The sequence below is a fragment of the Mus caroli genome, unplaced genomic scaffold, assembly GCF_978045245.1.
Source record: "Mus caroli unplaced genomic scaffold, Mus_caroli_1 scaffold_17, whole genome shotgun sequence".
NCBI classification, from domain to species: Eukaryota; Metazoa; Chordata; class Mammalia; order Rodentia; family Muridae; genus Mus; species Mus caroli.
The window spans coordinates 54,025,748-54,046,256 of record NW_028227272.1 but is presented as its reverse complement, the minus strand read 5'-3'; the positions used below and the strand labels follow the sequence as shown (position 1 = coordinate 54,046,256).

The 20,509-nt window shown below is 38.4% G+C and overlaps 1 protein-coding gene across 1 annotated transcript in view; it reads left to right on the top strand.

Moving 5' to 3' along the window:
• LOC110312113 (transmembrane protein 45A-like) overlaps positions 1–15,936 on the top strand; it is a 29,697-nt gene extending 13,761 nt beyond the window's left edge. Inside the window, exons 3-7 of the mRNA XM_021185658.3 lie at positions 4,299–4,491; positions 7,737–7,943; positions 9,243–9,430; positions 13,773–13,918; positions 15,512–15,936. Of these exons, the coding sequence (XP_021041317.1) occupies positions 4,299–4,491; positions 7,737–7,943; positions 9,243–9,430; positions 13,773–13,918; positions 15,512–15,605 (828 nt within the window). The 3' untranslated portion in view covers positions 15,606–15,936. The remainder of the gene's footprint in view (positions 1–4,298; positions 4,492–7,736; positions 7,944–9,242; positions 9,431–13,772; positions 13,919–15,511) is intronic.
• The last annotated feature ends 4,573 nt before the right edge of the window (positions 15,937–20,509 follow it).

Here is a 20,509-nt window from a genome sequence, read left to right as displayed (position 1 = left end):
CCTGGTATCTGTCTAGGAGGTTGTCCATTTTATCCAGGTTTTCCAGTTTTGTTGAGTATAGCCCTTTGAAGTTCGATCTGATGATGTTTTGGGGTTCCTCGTGTTCTGTTGTTATGTCTCCCATTTCATTTCTAATTTTGTTAATTAGGATACTGTCCCTGTGCCCTCTAGTTAGTCTAGTTAGTTTAGTTAGTCTGGTTTATCTGTCTTTTTGATTTTCTCAAAGAACCAGCTCCTGGTTTGGTTGATTCTTTGAATAGTTCTTTTTGTTTCCACTTGGTTGATTTCAGCCCTTAGTTTGATTATTTCCTGCCTTCTACTTCTCTTGGGTGAATTTGCTTCCTTTTGTTCTAGAGCTTTTAGGTGTGCTGTCAAGCTGCTAGTTTATGCTCTCTCTAGTTTCTTTTGGGGGGCACTCAAAACTATGAGTTTTCCTCTTAGAACTGCTTTCATTTTGTCCCATAAGTTTGGGTATGTTGTGGCTTCAGTTTCATTAAACTCTAAACAGTCTTTAATTTCTTTCTTTATTTCTTCCTTGACCAAGGTATCATTGAGTAGAGTGTTGTTCAGCTTCCACGTGAATGTTGGCTTTCTATTATTTATTTTGTTATTGAAGATCAGCCTTTCCCCGTGGTGATCTGATAGGATGCATGGGATCCTATGCAAGGGATAATTTCAAAATTTTTGTATCTGTTGAGGCCTGTTTTGTGACCAATTATATGGTCAATTTTGGACAAGGTACCATGAGATACTGGGAAGAAGATGTATCCTTTTGTTTTAGGATAAAATATTCTGTAGATATCAGTTAAATCCATTTGTTCCACAACTTCTGTTACTTTCCATGTGTCTCTGTTTAGTTTCTGTTTCCAGGATCTGTCCAGTGATGAGAGTGAGGTGTTGAAGTTTCCCACTATTATTGTGTGAGTTGCAATGTGTTCTTTGAGCTTACTAAAGTTTCTTTAATGAATGTGGCTGCCCTTGCATTTGGAGTATAGATATTCAGGATTGAGAGTTCATCTTTGAACAGTTTACCTTTGATGAGTATGACGTGCCTCTCCTTGTCTTTTTTGATAACTTTGGGTTGGAAGTCAATTTTATTCGATATTAGAATGGCTACTCTAGCTTTTTTCTTTGGCCATTTGCTTGGAAAAATTTTTTCCAGCCTTTTATTCTGAGGTAGTGTTTGTCTTTTTCCCTGAGGTAGGTTTTCTGTAAGCAGCAAAATGTTGGGTCCTGTTTGTGTAGCCACTCTGTTCGTCTATGTCTTTTTATTGGGGAATTGAGTCCATTGATTTTAAAAGATATTAAGGAAAAGTAATTGTTGCTTCCTGTTATTTTTGTTGTTAGAGTTGGGATTCTGTTCTTGCGGCTGTCTTCTTTTAGGTTTGTTGAAGGATTACTTTCTTGCTTTTTCTAGGGCATAATTTCTGTCCTTGTGTTGGTGTTTTCTCTTTATTATCCTTTGAAGGGCTATGAGTCTATGAGTTTTCCTCTTCGCACTTCTTTCTTTCTTTCTTTCTTTCTTTCTTTCTTTCTTTCTTTCTTTCTTTCTTTCTTTCTTTCTATGCTTTTTTAAAAAATTTGACATTTTCTTTATTTACATTTCAAATGTTATCCCCTTCCTTACTTTCCCCTTCAAAAATCCTCTATCCCCTCCCTCTCCCCCTGCTCACCAACCCACTCACTTCAGCTTCCTGGCCCTGGCATTACCCTATACTGGGGCATAGAACCTTCGAAGGACCAAGGGCCTCTCCTCCCAATGATGACCGACTAGGCCATCTTCTGCTACATATGCAGCTAGACCCATGAGTCCCACCATGTGTTTTCTTTGGTTGGTGGTTTAATCCCAGGGAGCTCAGGGTATACTGGTTAGTTCATATTGTTGTTCCTTTTATGGGGTTGCAAACCCCTTCAGCTTCTTGGATCCTTTCTCTAGCTCCTTCACTGGGGACTCTATGCTCTGTCCAATGGATGACTGTGAGCATCCACTTCTGTATTTGTCAGGCACTGGCAGAGCCTCTTAGGAGACAGCTTTGTGTCCCATTGTGTCCCATAAGTTTGGATATGTTATATCTTCATTTTCATTAAATTCTAAATAGTCTTTAATTTCTTTCTTTATTTCCTCCTTGACCAAGTTATCATTGAGTAGAGTGTTGTTCAGCTTCCATGTGTATGTGTGCTTTTTGTTGTTTTAGCTCTTACAGCTTTTTTTTTTTTTTAAAACAGTGCTCCATGAGTCTTAGGTGTAGGGATTGTGTTGTAGAGGCATCAGTTAGGGGTGGGCACCCCACGAACACCCAGTTGTTCTTTGCATTTTGATAAGTTGCCAATTTCTGTTGTTTTCATCTGCTGCCAAAAAACCCATTTATTTTGGTGAGGGGTGAGTGCTACACTTATCTGTTGATATAAAGATAGTTATTTAGAATGAAGGTGGTGGATGACCCAGGCATTTAAGGATTTCAGTAACTGCACTCAATGAGCTATTTAAAAACAGGAACATGCGATTCCCAAGTGGATATAGGAGTGGCTGGAAGGAGTTTAAGGGGGTTTAGGAGTGTATAATAAAATGAATTTATACATAAATAATAAATAAATTAAAATGATATTAAAATATAAAACCCTTAACATTAAGAATCAATACATATTGCTAAATATACTTACTTATTCAAATAAATTAGGACAGTTTTAGTCATACCAGGGCCTGAACATGAGTGTTAACAGCAGTTTTTATTCATAACTGCCAAACTCGGAAGGGATCATTCATTTATCTATAAAACATATTATCTATACTTATATATGTGTATGATATAACATATTACTTATTGATTCATCTATTGGTGAATATTAATATTACTTGTGTTTTATTTTCCACTCTTGATGTAGCAATGCAATTCTTCACATATACATAGGAGAGGAAGGCGTGTATAACAAATTTCTAGGGCATGTATTACAAACAGAATTGTTGTGCTGTGAGGTATATGAACTCTAAACTATTCCACTAACTTGTCAGATTACTTTTGAAAGAAGTTGCGCCAATTTATACTTAATATTAGCAGGGAATAACTTCTCCATTATTAAGAACTACCGATAAGAGAAGTCAAAAGACAGATCTCAAGCCATTCCTCAGAGTTTGGACAAGAACCTATGCTCAGTTCTGTGAGATATACTAGGCCTGACTGTTAGATGGTGTGTATCATTTAAGGGTACATTGAAAGGAAAATCTGGGGTCTTAATTGGAGGAATTATACTGGAGTATTTAGGTCGGCTTCCTGGTTTCTCCCAGTGCTTCCCTTAGCACCACAGAGCAGTAACCCACAGGGACTGACCGGAACTGGGGAAATTCTACTTTTCTGATCAGAGGATATTCTGAAATCCTCTTTCCTCATTGTGTTTAGCTCTTACCTAGTGTTAGATTCATAGAATGATTTTAAAATGTGTCATCATTGTTCTGTTGATGTCCCAATAGATTTGAACAAAGGGCTGCACACAAAATAGATAATCATACTGTTCAAGACCAATTCTTTGACCAAGGAAAGGTTATTTCTTTGGAAATCTGAGGCAGTATGTTTCCAATCTTCTGTGTTGCAGTCAGGCCATGCAAAAGTTCCCAATGCAGAAGAGAGGGCTGAGGAAGAGAAAGCTGAGGGAAACACATAGACTTCAGTGACTCAACCTTCAGTGATGTGCTAATTGCTTAGTCAGCTAGCTAGAACTGAAACCATAGCCCCAGTCCACCTACATGAAGGGCTTAAAATGTGTGTGGAAGAACAGGCAAATGTTAGATGGATGCAAAAAGCCCCTCTCACACACTTGGTCCTTGATACTTTGAAATCATGTACATGAAAAAAAAAGCATAGACAACTTTGTATCATTTCAAATTCTAAACAAACAGATCAAGGTTTCATATGACTTCCCTTTATGCTTAAAAAGCAAGTGGTTGATGAACTGCATACCGTCTTTTAAAGAAATCTTGTTGAGTTTTATATTAAAACTGACAAAATTTTGCCTAATACTTGTGAGATCTGGGGAGGTGATTTAACTCCTGTAAACTCATACCTCAATTGAAAATGCAATAGCAATCCCTTTGGCTAGAGATGGCACTTAAAACATCCCCCACAGTGTGCATGATCAAGTGTCAGAGCGAATTTTAACTTTCTATGGGCATAGCTGATACTATAATATGATCTACTAAGTGCTAATAACCATCAGGAGCCACTCTGCTGTTTGGGGATGAGAAATGATTTGGAGATGTTCCACAAGTGAAATGTCTTATCATCTGTATATTCTTCTCTTTGTAGGTCTCAGGGGATGCTGGAGGCCACATTCTTCCTGGACTCTTTTTAGTTACCATAGGTCTCTGGTGGAGTACAAAGAGTATTTTGAAGTATATTTGTAAACAGCAAAAAAGGTCTTCCTCCCTTATTACTCCCCAATTTTTATCTCGAGCAGAAATTTTGGAGGGAATTGTGATTATTGTCGTGGTATTAATAGGTAAGCTGACTTATTGTGTTGTATTTTCTCAATTTTGTCGTTTTCATATGCATAAAAAGATTTTGTTACAAAATCAAGGAACTCCAAAGCTGACTGTCTTATTAAAAAATATTTATTAAATATTCTAATTACAATTTCCATGTAATATAATTTGGTAGAAAGATGGCATTTTATGTTTATACAAAGGTTTATTTTTTAGTTAAATTATTGTTATTATTATTGTTATTATTATTATTGTTATTGTACTTATTCACTTTACATGCCACCCACTGTACCCTGCACTGCCCAGTCACCCCTTCTTATAATCCTTCCCCCATCCTCTCTCCCCTTCTCCTCTGAGCAGGTGTCCCCCACTGAGTATTCCCCCACCCTGGCACTTAGAGATAGCCCCTGTTCTACTTGTTTGGGATATACATGTAGACCAAACTGCACATCTACTACATATGTGCAAAGAGTATGTTCCATGTACGTTCTTTCGTTGGTGGTTCAGACTCTGAGAGCTCCAAGGGTCTAGGTTAGTTGACTCTGTTTATCTATAGACCTCCTATCCCCACTGGGGCCCACAATCCTTTTTCCAATTCTTTCATAAGAGTCCCCAAGCTCCAGCCACTGTTTGGCTGTGGGTATCTGTGTCTGTCTGAGTCAGCTGCTGGGTGGTGCCTCTCATGTTTCTGTCTGCAAGCATAACAGAGTATCACTAATAGTATTAGGGATTAGTGCTTGCCAGTGGGATGGGTCTCAAGTTGGGCTGGTTTTTGGTTGGCCATTCCTTCAGTCTCTGTTCCATCCTTCATGCTTGAATTTCTTGTAGACAGGATAATTTTTTTTCTTGAAAATTTTTGGGTGGGTTGGTGTCTCTATAAGTTCACTAGAGTTCCTGCCTGGATCCAAGTTGGCCTCTTCAAGTTCCATAGCCCCAGTGTAGTATAGTGAGTCATCCCCACTGATTCTTGGGTGCCTCCCTTATCCCAGGGCTCTGTTTCTTCCTGGAGATGCCCCCCACCTCCTCACCACTGTCAGTTGCAGATTTCCACTCCTTTTCATGGCCTTTTAGCCATCTCTCCTGTCCTTCCCCACACCTGATCCTGAACCCCCCATCCCCCTTCCCATTCCCATCCCTCCCAGATGCCTTCCTCTATCTGCCTCTTATGACTTTTATTCCCCTTTCTAAGTGAGATTCAAGTGTCCTTGATTGGAAGGCCTATTTCTTTTTTTTTTTTTTTGTGAGGGTCTCCCTTCGGGGGACTTTCAGTTGATCCCCACATGTTGGTTGCTTCTGCAGAATAAATGCTCTTTGTTTTTGCATACTGAGTCTGGGGTCTTCTTTCAGCAGTTTTCGGACCCTTACAATGCATAATTCTTTGACTATATATTAAAACATACTGAGTTGTATTCTTTTTTTTTTTTTCTTTCTTTCGTTTAAGTGGGACGTTGCATTTCTTTTTTTTTTTGATTTTTAATATTTTTATTACATATTTTCCTCAATTACATTTCCAATGCTATCCCAAAAGTCCCCCATAGCGCCCCCCACTTCCCTACCCACCCATTCCCATTCTTTTGGCCCTGGCATTCCCCTATATTGGGGCATATAAAGTTTGCAAGTCCAATGGGCCTCTCTTTCCATTGATGGCCGACTAGGCCATCTTTCGATACATATGCAGCTAGAGACAAGAGCTCCAGGGTTCTGGTTAGTACATCATGTTGTTCCAACAATAGGGTTGCAGATCCCTTTAGCTCCTTGGGTACTTTCTCTAGCTTCTCCATTGGGAGCCCTGTGATACATCCAATAGCTGACTGTGAACATCCACTCCTGTGTTTGCTAGGCCCCGGCATCGTCTCACAAGAGACAGCTATATTTGGGTCCTTTCAGCAAAATCTTGCTAATGTATGCAATGGTGTCAGCGTTTAGAAGCTGATTATGGGATGGATCCCTGGATACGGCAGTCTCTAAATGGTCCATCCTTTCATCACAGCTATGAACTTTGTCTCTGTAACTCCTTCCCTGGGTGTTTTGTTCCCAATTCTAAGAAGGTGCACAGTGTCCACACTTTGGTCTTCATTCTTCTTGAGTTTCATGCGTTTATCAAATTGTATCTTATATCTTGGGTATCCTAAGTTTTGGGCTAATATCCACTTATCAGTGAATACATATTGTGTGAGTTCTTTTGTGATTGTGTTACTTCACTCAAGATGATGCCCTCCAGGTCCATCCATTTGGCTAGGAATTTCATAAATTCATTCTTTTTAATAGCTGAGTAGGGAAGGCCTATTTCTTAATAAATTAATTGTAGTATTTATTTTACCTAATTTAATCATGGTGAATTTTCTTTGTAAAATTGTTTGGATCCTCTGAAATTATTTTATAGCAATTTTTTTCTGGTCTCTGAAAGAATATACCCTTTTAGAAACTAATTTGCAAGTGATGGAAAGATAATCAAGTGGTTGTTTAAAAGCTTCAGTAAATCGTTGCTGAGAGATTATGGAGGGGAGTCAAGGCTGAGGAAAGCCTTGTTTTATGATCTCACCCTTTTATTTTTTTCTAATGTCTTGAATTAGAGAAAATAGTTGGGCCACATAATTTATGAGGTCTTCTCATTGCTTTTGGGAATTCCCTAAAAATGGTCTGTTTTTAGTTTCGTTGTAACCTGTCAGTTGTAAAGGAGAAAACCTTCTATTTTCCATTACATTTTAAAATATGATTCACACTGTCTCCAAAGAGAATAACTTATCTGCAAACTTATATATGTTAGTAAGCAAGCCATCTCTGAGAAAGTTCAAGTGCTTGTATAACTGATTATACCGTATGCTATATTGGCTGGGGCGTCTTGCTTATCTTCAGCTGGAGGAAGCTAAATCTTAATTTTGGTTTTGAACTCAGGAACCAGGGCCAGTCTTTTACCTAATGGCTATCCAAAGGTTTAGTAGCTAAGAAATGAACAGTCACCAACTATAGGACAGTATCATAAACCTTGGACATTAGATTAGAATAGACACTTGAAGCAAAGTCATGAGCATTGATTTAGACTAAACTGTGTTATCTTAGTGAGCATTTGATCCTCTAAGGAAGTCTAAGGTGTCTCTACACAGCTGTTAGTGAACCACCAAGAGGGGAAGTAATGTTTTAAGAGGACACAGCAGAACTCAGTAATGCTCATATTTTCCTGTCTGTGCATGCCAGGTAAAAAATCATGTAGAATGTTGCCAAAACTGTGACATGATTTTTTTTTTTTTTTTTTTTTTTGCAGCAATGGTTGGCCAATTTTATGGGATTGTAAACATAAAACCATCATCGCATAAAGAAATGCAGGAGGCCCAACTGCAGAACTGGCAACATATCGTCATGTACGTGGTCCTTGCAATGCTGGGTGTGACCAAGATCTTATGTTTCACCATTAGCTCACTGCCAGTCTCTTTGATCACGTTAATGTCGTCAAATATCTTCTTTGTGGAAGGTTCGTATGCGGGAGGAGGTTTGTTTGCTTCGCCCCTTTCTTTCTGTACTTGTCTCTAATAGTAAGTACATGGGCAATAATAAGTCTTATATAATAAAATATTTTTGTTTTCTTAGTATTGGTTGACAGGGCAAAGTATCCAAGCCTTATTAAGATATTTGGGTATGCTCTGTAGAATGCCAGTGGCTTTTCTTCTCTCCTGACTCATCCTGCAATATTGGGCGTATACAACCATTTAATGTCATTCACTAGTGTTTCGCATTTGCCCTGAAGAATCACTAATATCTTTGTTATTCCTTTGCTTTCTTAGCAATTATCTTTTTAAAAAATATTTTTAACAATGAAAGAAGATTAAACCCAGAGTAATGAAGGCATGAATCCTCAAATGGGGTAGCCAGCTGTTAACATATTCTGCCCCCAACCCGCTACCTTTTAAATCACTGATATAGTAAAACTTTGCTAGCATGTGCAAAATAGATTCTGTAAAATTCAATCATTTAGAGTTGGAAGTCCGAATTTTGAGAGATTAATGCAAAAGAAATCATAGTTTTGTTCATTTGCTTTCTAAAACTACTGTGGTGGGCGAGGAAGAGGTCTTCAATGAAGACGTGAGAATGTAGATTGATTGTGAATCTCTGAAAGCTACAAATGGCTAGGAGGCAGCTGCCCCTTTCATCTCGGCTAAAGAAAATAGTTCTTGCCTGCTGCCTTCTGAGGACAAGGACCAGAAAAAAAAATTGCAACAACTAATAGCTTGGTTCTCATATCTTTAATGAACACCCTTTTCTTCTAGCTTAATAAGAACCACTAAGTTGAAAGTGGAATATGTTTATGTAATGAAATATCACAGATGCTACCTGCTGCTAATATTGTCACACTTCTTAAGATGTGATATATGGGGGTGTTTACTTTCTTTCAGGGGCCTGAATTTAAGGCAAGTCTGGCTTCAGCTTAATCATCTGCATATTCACTGAATTGTAGCTCTCTGCTCGTATTTATTATCCATCAGCCTGCATAATAATGCTTTTAAAATCAGTTAGTTGAAAATTCCATGTTAAATGAGAAAAGAAAGGTTAGAGAAGGAAACAGGATTGAATCTCAATAATTCCATCCTAAATAGGCAGTGGTAACTGAAAAAGAAAAAGCCAAGATGCATTGCTGTGAGACTTATCAGCTGTATAGGTGTGTAAAATTCTGTGGCTAGGGAGGGAAGGAGGGCACGAGAAAGAAGTGGTAAGTTGATTCTCTTTTGTTTTTATTAAAAAAAAAACAAGCTCAAATTTCCCCCTACCCTTCTAGCTTTCCTCATTCACAACCACCCTAAAAGCCTGATAGTGGTGGACAGCTATGTGCATCAACTGCTGAAGTTCAGTGCATTATTGGCTGGTCTGGCTGCCTTTATAGAATTCCTCCTCACAAAGAACAATGTGGTTATGGAGCTCCTGAGGTCAAGTCTCACCATGCTACAGGGGGCTTGTTTTGTTCAGGTGAGTTGACACCTTTGGATTTATCTTGTTTCTACTTGTGACTTCTCTCCTTAGTGGCTGAGATATTTTCCTCTAGGCTCCAGAGACATACTGCCTATAGTGGAACTGTTGGTCTTTAGGCCCTTACATCTTTAAGGGAGATAACATTATATTCCTAGTAGGAACACCAGTAGAGCAACTGAGCAGGATGTAGGATGTGCCAGTTATCATGCATCTGACTCTCCACTACATAGAAACCCTGAGTTGATGATATTAGTCATCAACAATTCTTGATCATAAGACAGCATATTGCCTAGTTAGTAGTGAGCTCCAGAAATATATGGAAAGCAAGAAAGCCAGGAGTCAGTTATCTATTGAGAAACTTTGTTTGCCATTGTATTGAAAAATAAATTTTTGAGACAGTATCTCATTATGTATCCCAGGTTGACCTTGAACTTAGAATCCTAGAATCCAAGGCCTCAGCATCCTTAGTGCTGGAATTTAGGTGTATGCCATGTCTATCTTTTACTGGATTCTTATGAACATCCAATTTTTCCAATTTATGATAATGTGCATTTAGGCATTTTCATTTCCAACGGATTAGTAGGAAGATCAAGAAGATTAAGCTATTTTGCAAGGTTCATACAATAATGAAACTAGGCACTTCTCTGTTAAATTATTTTCTTTATAAGCTTAGCTTAAGAGGCACACATCCATGTTAATGGAGGCAATGCCACCACATACAGGATATTATGGGCACTCAAACAGGAATCTTGGATGAATAGGGTCAAAGAGGTGGATATGCTTGACACATGGTCGAAACAATGAATATGCACCCTCACCCAAACCAGCAGCTTTGCCCCATCCATTTGCCATTCTGTTAATATATGTGGGGCCTGGAAAAATGTTAAATGCTGAGGATGAAAACAGTGTTATGCATCTTTCTGTGTTGAATGCAATATATACCATATCGAAACTTCGGCCATCAGACTAGGGAGAAAGCCCAGTAGCCTCTTACCTCTACCTCAGGTCACTTACTGCCTCTAGGGTAGTTTTTCAACCTTCTTAATGCTGTGACTCCTTAAAGCTATTCCTTGTGTTGTGGTGACCTCCAACCATAATTGTTCTTTTCTTGCTACTTCATACCTGCAATTTTACTACTGCTATGAATTGTAATATAAATGTCTGATATGCAGATCGCACAAGGGTCAGTTGACCACCAAGGGGTTGTTGTGACCCACAGGTTGAGAACCAATGTGGTTTACATTGCTACTAGGGCTTACATTGTGGTTTACAAAGCTACTATACTAAAAACCAACCAACCAACCAACCAACCAACCAACCAACCAACCAACCAACTATCCAGTGACACAAACAGAGTGAAGCAGGATCTAAGTCTAAATTTATCTTATTTTAACCCTTAGGCTATCTCTATTTGATGATGTCAACTCTCTGACCTCAATATTTTATTAAAAGCAGAATTATAATCAGTGATTGATTATATACATACTTTATGATGTCTGATAAATTGTGCTTTGGTATACACTTAAAGATGCAAAGAATATTTGGGATGGAAGCAGTGCATTGCTTAAATAGGCCATCCTAGGGGTTTTTAGTTATCAGAAAGTCACTTGACAATGCTTTCTTATAACTTGTGTGAAATACAAATACTTGAAATAACATTGTCAGGTAAGGGAAAGGGGCAGTATCATGACCAACAAAATAGGAAATATGTGGTCTAGGGGTAACATAGTAACATATCTTCATGGGTCCAACTTCATTTTTAGCTGTGATCATTCAAACTGCTGAGATTCCCCAGACTGACCTGGTTGTTCAGTGCACATTCCTTCCATATTGACCATCATGGCAAGAATATATATTGATGGAGAATGCAGCAGAAGGAAGAATCCAGGCACTCTTACTTTGGAATGCTGTCTGGGTCATTCAGAAATTTTGACTGGTGTCAAAATTATTGAACTTTCTGAGTTCCAGACTTCCTTTTATAATAGGAGGGATAATGAGACCTCCTTATTGAAGTTACTTTTTAAGACTAAAGATTACTTCAGACAGTTTATGCATATATAAGGATAAACTGCCTGGCACATGGCATATTTTACTTGGTCATATATATGAGATAATAAAAGTTGGAGTTCTCATTTCAACCAAAGGGAATATATACACCGGAGCAAGTGATTTAAGCAAAAAAAATAAATAAAAAATCATCTTAGTTTCTACTGATTAACTCAGAATATTTAAAATTTAAGAAAGAAATGAAATTAAGTCTTTACTCAATATAGACTAAGTGCATATTTTTCTATAAAATTTCATTATTTGTAAAATGAAGATTACAGATTAAAGGTGATAATACATTACAAAGAGGTCATTGGAAAGAACTTGAAAGCACTGCCATAAATATATGGCCAGCTTGCCATAGCATTTATATAGTTATCCATGATATAATCTAGATTTGTTATATTTCATTTTGCTCTAGAGACCTGAAATCTATCAGTCTACTATCTGCCATTTTATTGGGATAAAGTTTATGACACACAACTTTAAAGGATTAAATTCATCAGCCTTTATCCTATTCCAAATGCCATACATTACTACCTCTAATGCCCTCCCAAACATTCCCATGCCTACAAAGAAAACCCTGTGCTCAATTAGCAGATATTTTCCTTTGTCTTTGCTCCCAGGCTTTGCCAAGCACTAATTTGTTTCCTCACCCCACATATAATGGATATATTTTTTTTTTAAAGTGGACAATGCACGGTCTACTGTTTCTGCTCATTTTTACTCAATATATCTTCAAGTATTATCCATGTTATTAAATATGCTAATAATTCACTTTTTCATCTTTGGATAATTATCATGCTGCTATGAACTTTTCTGTACACATTATTTTTGTTGAATTCTTGGAGACATCCCTAATAGTAGATTGCCTGGTTACATAGCAATTCAAAATTCGACTCTAAGAGAAACTGTCAACCTTTTTCTAGTTTCATTTTACACATTTATGGATTCCAATCCCCCTGCATCTTCATCAACATTTCCAATATTTTATTTATTATTATGATTGCCCTTCTAGTAAGTGGTTTCCCATTGCCATTTGATTTACCTTTCTCTAATTACCAATTATCATAACTTTTCTTATTTTTTGCTACTTTGTGGGCTCTTCTCCTATCTCATAACAATATCTTCTCTGGCTCAAAAGTCTCCTCACTCAATAGTCTCCTATTGTCTCTCTGCTCAAACTCTTTTCTGCACTGTCTTCTATTCTTTCTTCCTGCATCAAGTATCTTCTTTAATTCTACTCTCTGAGCCTAATCTTCCACCACCTGGACCCTACTCTCATCCTCTTCCAATTCTACTCCTCTCTTTCAGCCTCTGCTAGCTTTTTATATCCTCTTATGTTCTCAAAAGTCCAAGAAGCAATCGACACTGAAGGTCATAGGGTCCAATTGTTCTAACAGCTATATATTCCCAAAGGGACAGTTAACAACAACTGAGGATCTTTTAGAGGGCCAGGCAAGCAAAATAAATCACACTACAAATGATGTTGTTCACCTTCTGTATGACTATTGACCATTTTCATATTAAAGAACAATTTTCTCTATACATGAGAACTTCATTTATGTATACAATGAATTATGACCATATAATTTATCATAATATTCTCTCATTTCATCTCTCTTAGTCTCTGAATCCCTCCCCAACCCATCTCTCCCAACTTCACATCTTTTCTTTCTTGAAACCTAATTCAAATTAGTGCTTCCCATATGCACATAGTGTGGGATCATCCATAACATGGGGAATCTACAACAGGCCACGTCCTCTAAAGAGAATGACTCTTTCTTCTCCATATCTATCAACTTTTAATAGCTCATCAGGAAATGTCAGGGCCTGGAGAGAACCTTTCTCATCTATAACAGAACTATCCTTGGCTTTATTTTGTGGCTAGTTTGGGACATATAACTACTTCTTCCTTGAATTTTATGAGTGGGACAGCCATGTTATCATATTCAGAAGACAGCATTTCACAACAATCCTCCCTCTCCTTTGGCTCTTATACCCCTTCTGCTTAATCTTCTAAGATGTTCCCTGAGCCTTGGAACTGATACTAACCAGGGCAAGAAGACATCTGAATTATGATGACCCATTTAGGGATTAACACTCTTTCAAGAGAGTTTAGAAAGATGACTAGGTAGATGCTGTCTATGTTACTAAACTAGGTAGAAAGGCATGACTTATCTGTGCTCTCTCATATGTTGGCAATCATCTAGTTGTCAAACACTTGGAATAACTGTGTTTGGTAATGTGCCTGGTTATTTTATGTGTGATTTTGTTTTGTTTTAAAACACAGATTGGCTTTATTCTATATCCCAAAGATATGGAGCATGCATGGGACCTGAATGATGTCAACAACACTATAATTCTTTCCACATACTTTGGTGTTTATTATGCATCAACCTATGTCATCATTGGACTTAATTATGTTCTTGTTAGCTGGTAAGTTAATGACTTGCACTCATCAAATATGATCATCAAGATATTACTGAATAGTTAATCTTAAAATTTAAATCCTTACCACAAATTGGTTTCTTCTATTACTGTTCTATAAGAAAAAAAACAGTATAGCAGAAAATTCTCTGGTAGCACAGAAATTGCCAGAAAAACAGTAAATGCTGACTCTAACTTGGAATAGGTGTCTCTGATGTGCCTCTGACAAATACATCATCCTGCAGCACATTTACCTGAGCCTTCCTGGCAGGATATTTGAATGTCCTCTAGAACAGTTCCCTCTGATGAAAAAGGCCCAAGTTTTTGTCTTGGAGATGGAGAAGAAACGGGAAGTCTGCCATCTTAAATATTAAGTATATTCATCTACTAAAGTCCCTCTTCCCTGTCTGTCTACTTTTTAGGGATCTATTTGATTCCTAATCCCTTCATAGTGACAGGCCCAAATTTCATCAGACCATGGAAGGCAGAAAATTGAAATCAAGATATAGGTGCTTAGAGAAGTTTCTCATAAAATGAGAATGATTTTGGTTATTTCATTTACCATATTTGTTTATATATAGTTTTCTGTGGTTTATGGAAATTATGTTCTACTTATGTGGTCACTGTACACAATGCCCTTATGATAGTCATATGTAGGAAAAAAGGTGCATGGTTCACACTGATATTTTCCTTTGGATCATAGAAGTAGAGAGCTTGCTCAACTTTGCCACTAAGAAGCTTCATACCTTGGAGTGTTGGGACATTGTAAGCACCATTTCCTCCAAACCTTGATCTGAGTTTATTTCAAAGTTACTAACATTGGGCATAGGATGGGGGCACTTCTATCTACTTTAAAAACAGATTTATTCTTTGAGAATTTTATACATGTATATAATGCATTTTCACCATCCACTTTCATTTTTTCATCTCTAATTCTTCTAAGACCTCTCCAGACACCCCCTTTTCTCAACTTCATGACCTCTTCTTTTAAAATACGCACTCACTGTGTTTATTGGTTCTCATATACCCATAGATTCTAAGGCTGGACATCTACTGGAAAGGAACTTGACACCTTTCTGAACTTCTCAATTTGTTGTGTATATGGGTGTCACCTGTAAACAGCCAGTGCCCTGCTTACAAAAGTACTTCTTTGAAGGTACAAGGAAGAGTTGAAAGTCAGCCTACACTTGACGTGGCATTAAAGTTAACTTGGGCTAACTATAATAAAGGCAATGGCTTTATGTACTTTCTTCAGTTAGCAGCCATCTTCTTGTAATTCATAGGATGTTGTGGAAACTCCACTGATAGAGATTTCATCTAGGCTTTCCACAGATTGTAGATTCTCCTGTTTGTGTTAGAAATTATCTAAATAATGTCCTAATACAATAAATTTGAAAGCCCATAATTTATCTGCTTGCTTTTACCTTACTTTAATCTATACAAATTTTAAATAGCTCAAAAGCAAATAGAAATTATTTTCCTTTTGGAGTTGTATCCACAGTTACACAAATAATCTGGAGTTCACTTTATTATAGATTTACATTGCTTTAAGGTTTGATTTTTCATGTCATCTAACCATGGATAGCTTTCTTTCTCCCTCAGGTTCATTAAGTGGAAACTTAGCAAGCTTTATCCATCAGAAATTCAATTTCTGAAAGATTATGAACATCAAGAAGACTCAGAAGATGGTATGTGATTTTTGTCCCCAATTACTTCAGTTCTCCTAGAGAAAAAGTTGACCACATCTCTCTAAAGGATAAGAGGAATGATTCCTGGAGTGTATAGTAACAACGCTGAGACACTGTGAAAGGAGCATCAGAGCAGTGTCTGTAAGAGGAGAAAGCTACCGCAGCATTGAAAGCCACTATTGCCCCTACACTGTTAAAGCAGGTGAATGATTAACACATGAAAAACCTGCTTGTTATACTAGAAGCCATCATCTATGCAGGGTAAAGATCTTCTGGTGTAGTCCCTGTGAGGAAAATCTTACCCCCAATATATAAATAAGCCCAATAAACTCATTCTCCAGGATGGACTTTAGTCCATACTTTGGTTTCTTTGGTTTATTTCTGGTGTCTCATCTGATATTATTTATATCTTCCAAGGGGAGGAATTATCACAACATCTAATCTCTAAATACACACACTCAAACAAGATACAAGCTGGGGAGTTCTTGTAAGAATAACATTTGGTTCTGTCTAAGACTGTCATCAGACCCAGGGATCTGGGAGACTCTTAGTTGGCAAGAAAAGAATTAATAGCAGGCTGATAGGAAACACAAACAAACAAACATTAACTGCAGCTAAAAACAGAAAAACTAAGTTTTGTCAAAAAAGTTATTTTTGCTCAATTACTTCAGTTCTCCAAGAGGAAAAGCTGACCAGAACTCTTTGAAGGATAAGAGGGTTGTTCCCTGGGGTGTATGGTTACAAATAGAATAGAAAATAGAAAACTAATAGAAAATTTATTGCATTTAGAGATTTATAAACACTCCAAAAGACAGGGTGCATGCTAATTTATGACAGATGAGAGCGGGTATGGTAAGAGTGATATAGCTATGTACACTTATGAAATGGGCAGTCCTAATAGAGCTTAGACTTGTTACATCATTATTTTTCTATGGCTATTTTTTCTTACATACTATCTTACAACTTGGAGAAAAAAAAAACTAGATAAGTAAAAAATGATCACTGAACAAAAGCATACTGAAAAACATAGTAGAAATCAGGCAAATTCAGAAAGTAGCTTCTATGATTCTCATAGGAAAATGATCTCTTTTCATGGTTTGGTGCCTGGCATGGACTCTCTCCTCTACTTTTCAGTTTACCATTTTAGATGTCAAGAATGCTTTCATCACCCACTTGCCTTTGCATCCAGGTTCTCATGACCTCTCTGCCATCCCCTTGGGGGGACCCTGACACCAGAGCAGAGTCTCAGCTTAGTTGTATTGCTCTCACCTGGGATTCTGAGATAGCCTTTATTTCTTCTTGGATTGCCCTCACTCATGGGTTCTGAGATAGCCCTCATTTCTTCAGCTAGGTGCTGGACACTGACCTTCATTGAGTAGACCTAATACAGGTCACTTACACTGAATTGACTCACTATCATATCATTTAAGTGTTAAGTTTGCTATCCTAGATGCATCTTACATACCACTCTCACATCTGTGAATAGTGAGAAAGCATGATCTCCACCTGCATGTGTGACTTTCTTTACTTCTAGTCTCCTGTGTTCTTCTGTCTTTGTACTCAAGAAGAGGAGAGCCCATATGAAGGTGGTGGAATACCATGGTATCCCTGGGTCAGAATGAAAGATTATTCTTTTCCCATAGAATTCTGTCTATCTGAACATTTTTTAAAAATTCTTGATTGTCAAAAAGTGGCACTAAGTGACTTATGACAGTGTCCCCACTGATGACTCAATGGGACAAAACTGCTAAAGGATCTTCTGACTACCAGCTATAGCAAAAGTAAAACTAATTCACAAGAAGAGAGAATTTTGTTTAATCAACCAAACCACTTGAATAAAACCATTTTCTTTTTAATTTGGTCAAAGTGTGACCAGTGTTTCAACGGCCCCAGGAAAACAGACACCTTATAACATATTTATGAACTGGCAAAGAAACTTTTCTTTGGCCTTTGATCAATAGAATTTTTCTATGATTGATAGTTTCACTTTATGAAAGATTGTATTACAATAAGTTTTCTGAAATAATGCAAATACTTTATAGCACAAATATTGAATGTCTTAAATTCTAAAACTGGCTTCAGAAAATTCGCTTTAGGCAATGCTTTTCAATATGCCCATACCAAATACAATCACTCAATATTTGTTAGATGTGTGTCTTAGTTAGGGTTTTACTGCTGTGAACAGACACCATGACCAAGGCAAAAAACAACATTTAATTGGGGCTGGCTTACAGGTTCAGAGGTTCAGTCTATTATCATCAAGGTGAGAGCATGGCAGTATCCAGGCAGGCACGGCACAGGATGAACTGAGAGATCTATGTCTTCATCCAAAATTTTCAGGGCCATTGTTACTTTAGTTGTGAAGATTCTGTGGTTCTGGTTAGCTGGGGCTGAAGAATCAGCTGTGATTAGCAAGATACCAGAACTACTAAAAGACTGACTTCCAGGCAACTAGGGTGAGGATCTTATACCCACACCCACAGTGACACACCCATTCCAACCAGGTCACACCTATTCCAACAAGGCCACACCTTCAGATGGTGCCACTCCCTGGTCCAAGGATATACAAACCATCACATTCCACTCCCTGGTTCCCATAGACTTGTTCAAAAACATGAGTCTATGGGGGCCATACTTAAAGATAGCATAATGCAAAATGCATTTAGTCCAACTTTCAAAGTCCTCATAGTCTATAGCAGTTGCAACAGTGTTAAAAGTCCAAAGTTCAAGGTCTCTTCTGAGATTCATTCAACTTAATTAACTGTAATCCCCAAAGCAAGGCAGGAAACCAGCTGGGCAAACTCCAAACTGCATCTCCATGGCTGATGTCAACGTGGTCTTCAGATCTCCACTCCTTTTTCATCTTTGTTGACTGCAACAAACTACTTTCTCTTGGGCTAGTTCCACTCCCTGTTAGCAGCTTTCCTCAGCATGTATCCCATGGCTCTGGCATCTTTAACATCTTTGAGTCTCCAAGGCAATTTCAATGTTACAGCTTCTTGTTTCAGTGTCTGGGATTCCACTTTATCTTTTGGATTCCTCCTAAGGGCTGGCATCACTTTTCAGCTCTGCCCTCTGTAGCACTCTAAGCTCAGGTTGATCCACTCCACTACAGCTGCTGTTCTTGGTGATCACCCCGTGGTACTAACATCTCCAATACACTGGGGTGTTCCACTCCAACTAGGCTTCACCAATAGCCTCTCATAGGCTCTCTTCAGAGACAAATTGGTACCAGCAGAGTGGGGTATTCCTGTGACAACCTGGTCATGTTTTGGGGAAGACTGTGGAAGGACTTTGGAACTTTGGGCTAGAAGCTCCATTTGGTGTTAAGAGCTTTGTCAGATGTTGTGTAGGAGCTTGGAAGATAATGTTGAAAACAGTGCAGAAGATGGAGGCCTGGCTTGTGAAATTTCAGAGGGAAAATTAAAGACTCTTTTCAGGGTCATTGTTACTTTAGTTGTGAAGATTCTGTGGTTCTGGTTAGCTGGGGCTGAAGAATCAGCTGTGATTAGCAAGATACCAGAACTACTAAAGCAAAAACTTTGCATTACTGAGACTATTGATGCTGGTTACCTGGAGCTAAGAAATTAGCGGTGATTAAGAAGAGACCAGCATCATTGAGGTGACATCTTCTGGGAAGTGTTTTCTGAAAGCACAGAGGCTGTGTTCTAGAGATAGCCAAGGTTGTACCTTGTGCTGTGGCTGGACTTGGTAATGTGTAAGAGTCACCCAGGTGGTGCTGGTTTTGAAGGCATGAAGGGGTCACGCAGAGCAGCTGAGGCTCTGCACTGTGAGAGACCATGGAAGGCCATTGGAGAAGGTGTAGCCTCAGCTGTAGTTGATGGCCCAGGACTGAAGGGACCATGCAAAGGATTTGAGGCCTGGCACCATGAAGACAGCCTATGAGAGGCTATTGGTGAAACCTAGTTGGAGTGGAACACCCCAGTGTATTGGAGATGTCAGTACCATGGGATGATCACCAAGAACAGCAGCCGTAGTGGAGTGGATCAACCTGAGCTTAGTGTGCTACATTGAAATTGCCTTGGAGACTCAAAGATGTTCAAGATGCCAGAGTCATGGAATACATGCTGAGGAAAGCTGCTAACAGGGAGTGGAACAAGCCCAGGAGAAAGCAGTTTGTTGCAGTCAACAAAGATGAAAAAGGAATGGAGATGCTGAGTTTGGAGTTTGCCCAGTTGGTTTCCTGTCTTTCTTTGGGGATTACAGTTAATTGATTGGATAAATCTCAGAAGAGACCTTTTGGACTTTATCATTGTTGAGACTGCTATAGACAATGAGGACTTTGAAAGTTGGACTAAATGCATTTTGCATTATGCTCTGTTTAAGTATGGCCCCCCCATAGACTCATGTTTTTGAACAAGTCTATGGGGGTTAGGGAGTGGAATGTGATGATTTGTATATTCTTGGACCAGGGAGTGGCACCATCTGGAGGTGTGGCCTTGTTGGAATAGGTGTGTCACTGTGGGTGTGGGCTTAAGATCCTCACCCTAGTAGCCTGGAAGTCAGTCTTCCACTACCAGCCTTTGGATGAAAATGTAGAACTCTCAGCTCTGCCTGTGCCATGCCTGCCTGGATACTGCCATGCTCCCACCTTGATGATAATGGACTGAATCTCTGAACCTGTAAGCTAGTCCCAATTAAATGTTGTTTTTATAAGACTTGCCTTGGTCATGGTGTCTGTTCACAGCAGTAAAAAATCTAAGTAAGACAGAGACCAAAGTTTAAATTACAATTACATGTAATTAAGATTGAAGGCCAAGTGGATACCTGGAAAGATGGAACAATAATTTCACAAGATTTTGGTATCCTACTTGACTATTTTGAAAAGTATCTACCCAGCTCCTAGGGATTGGGGGCATTGTCTCAGGTAAAACAAAAATCTAAAATAGAT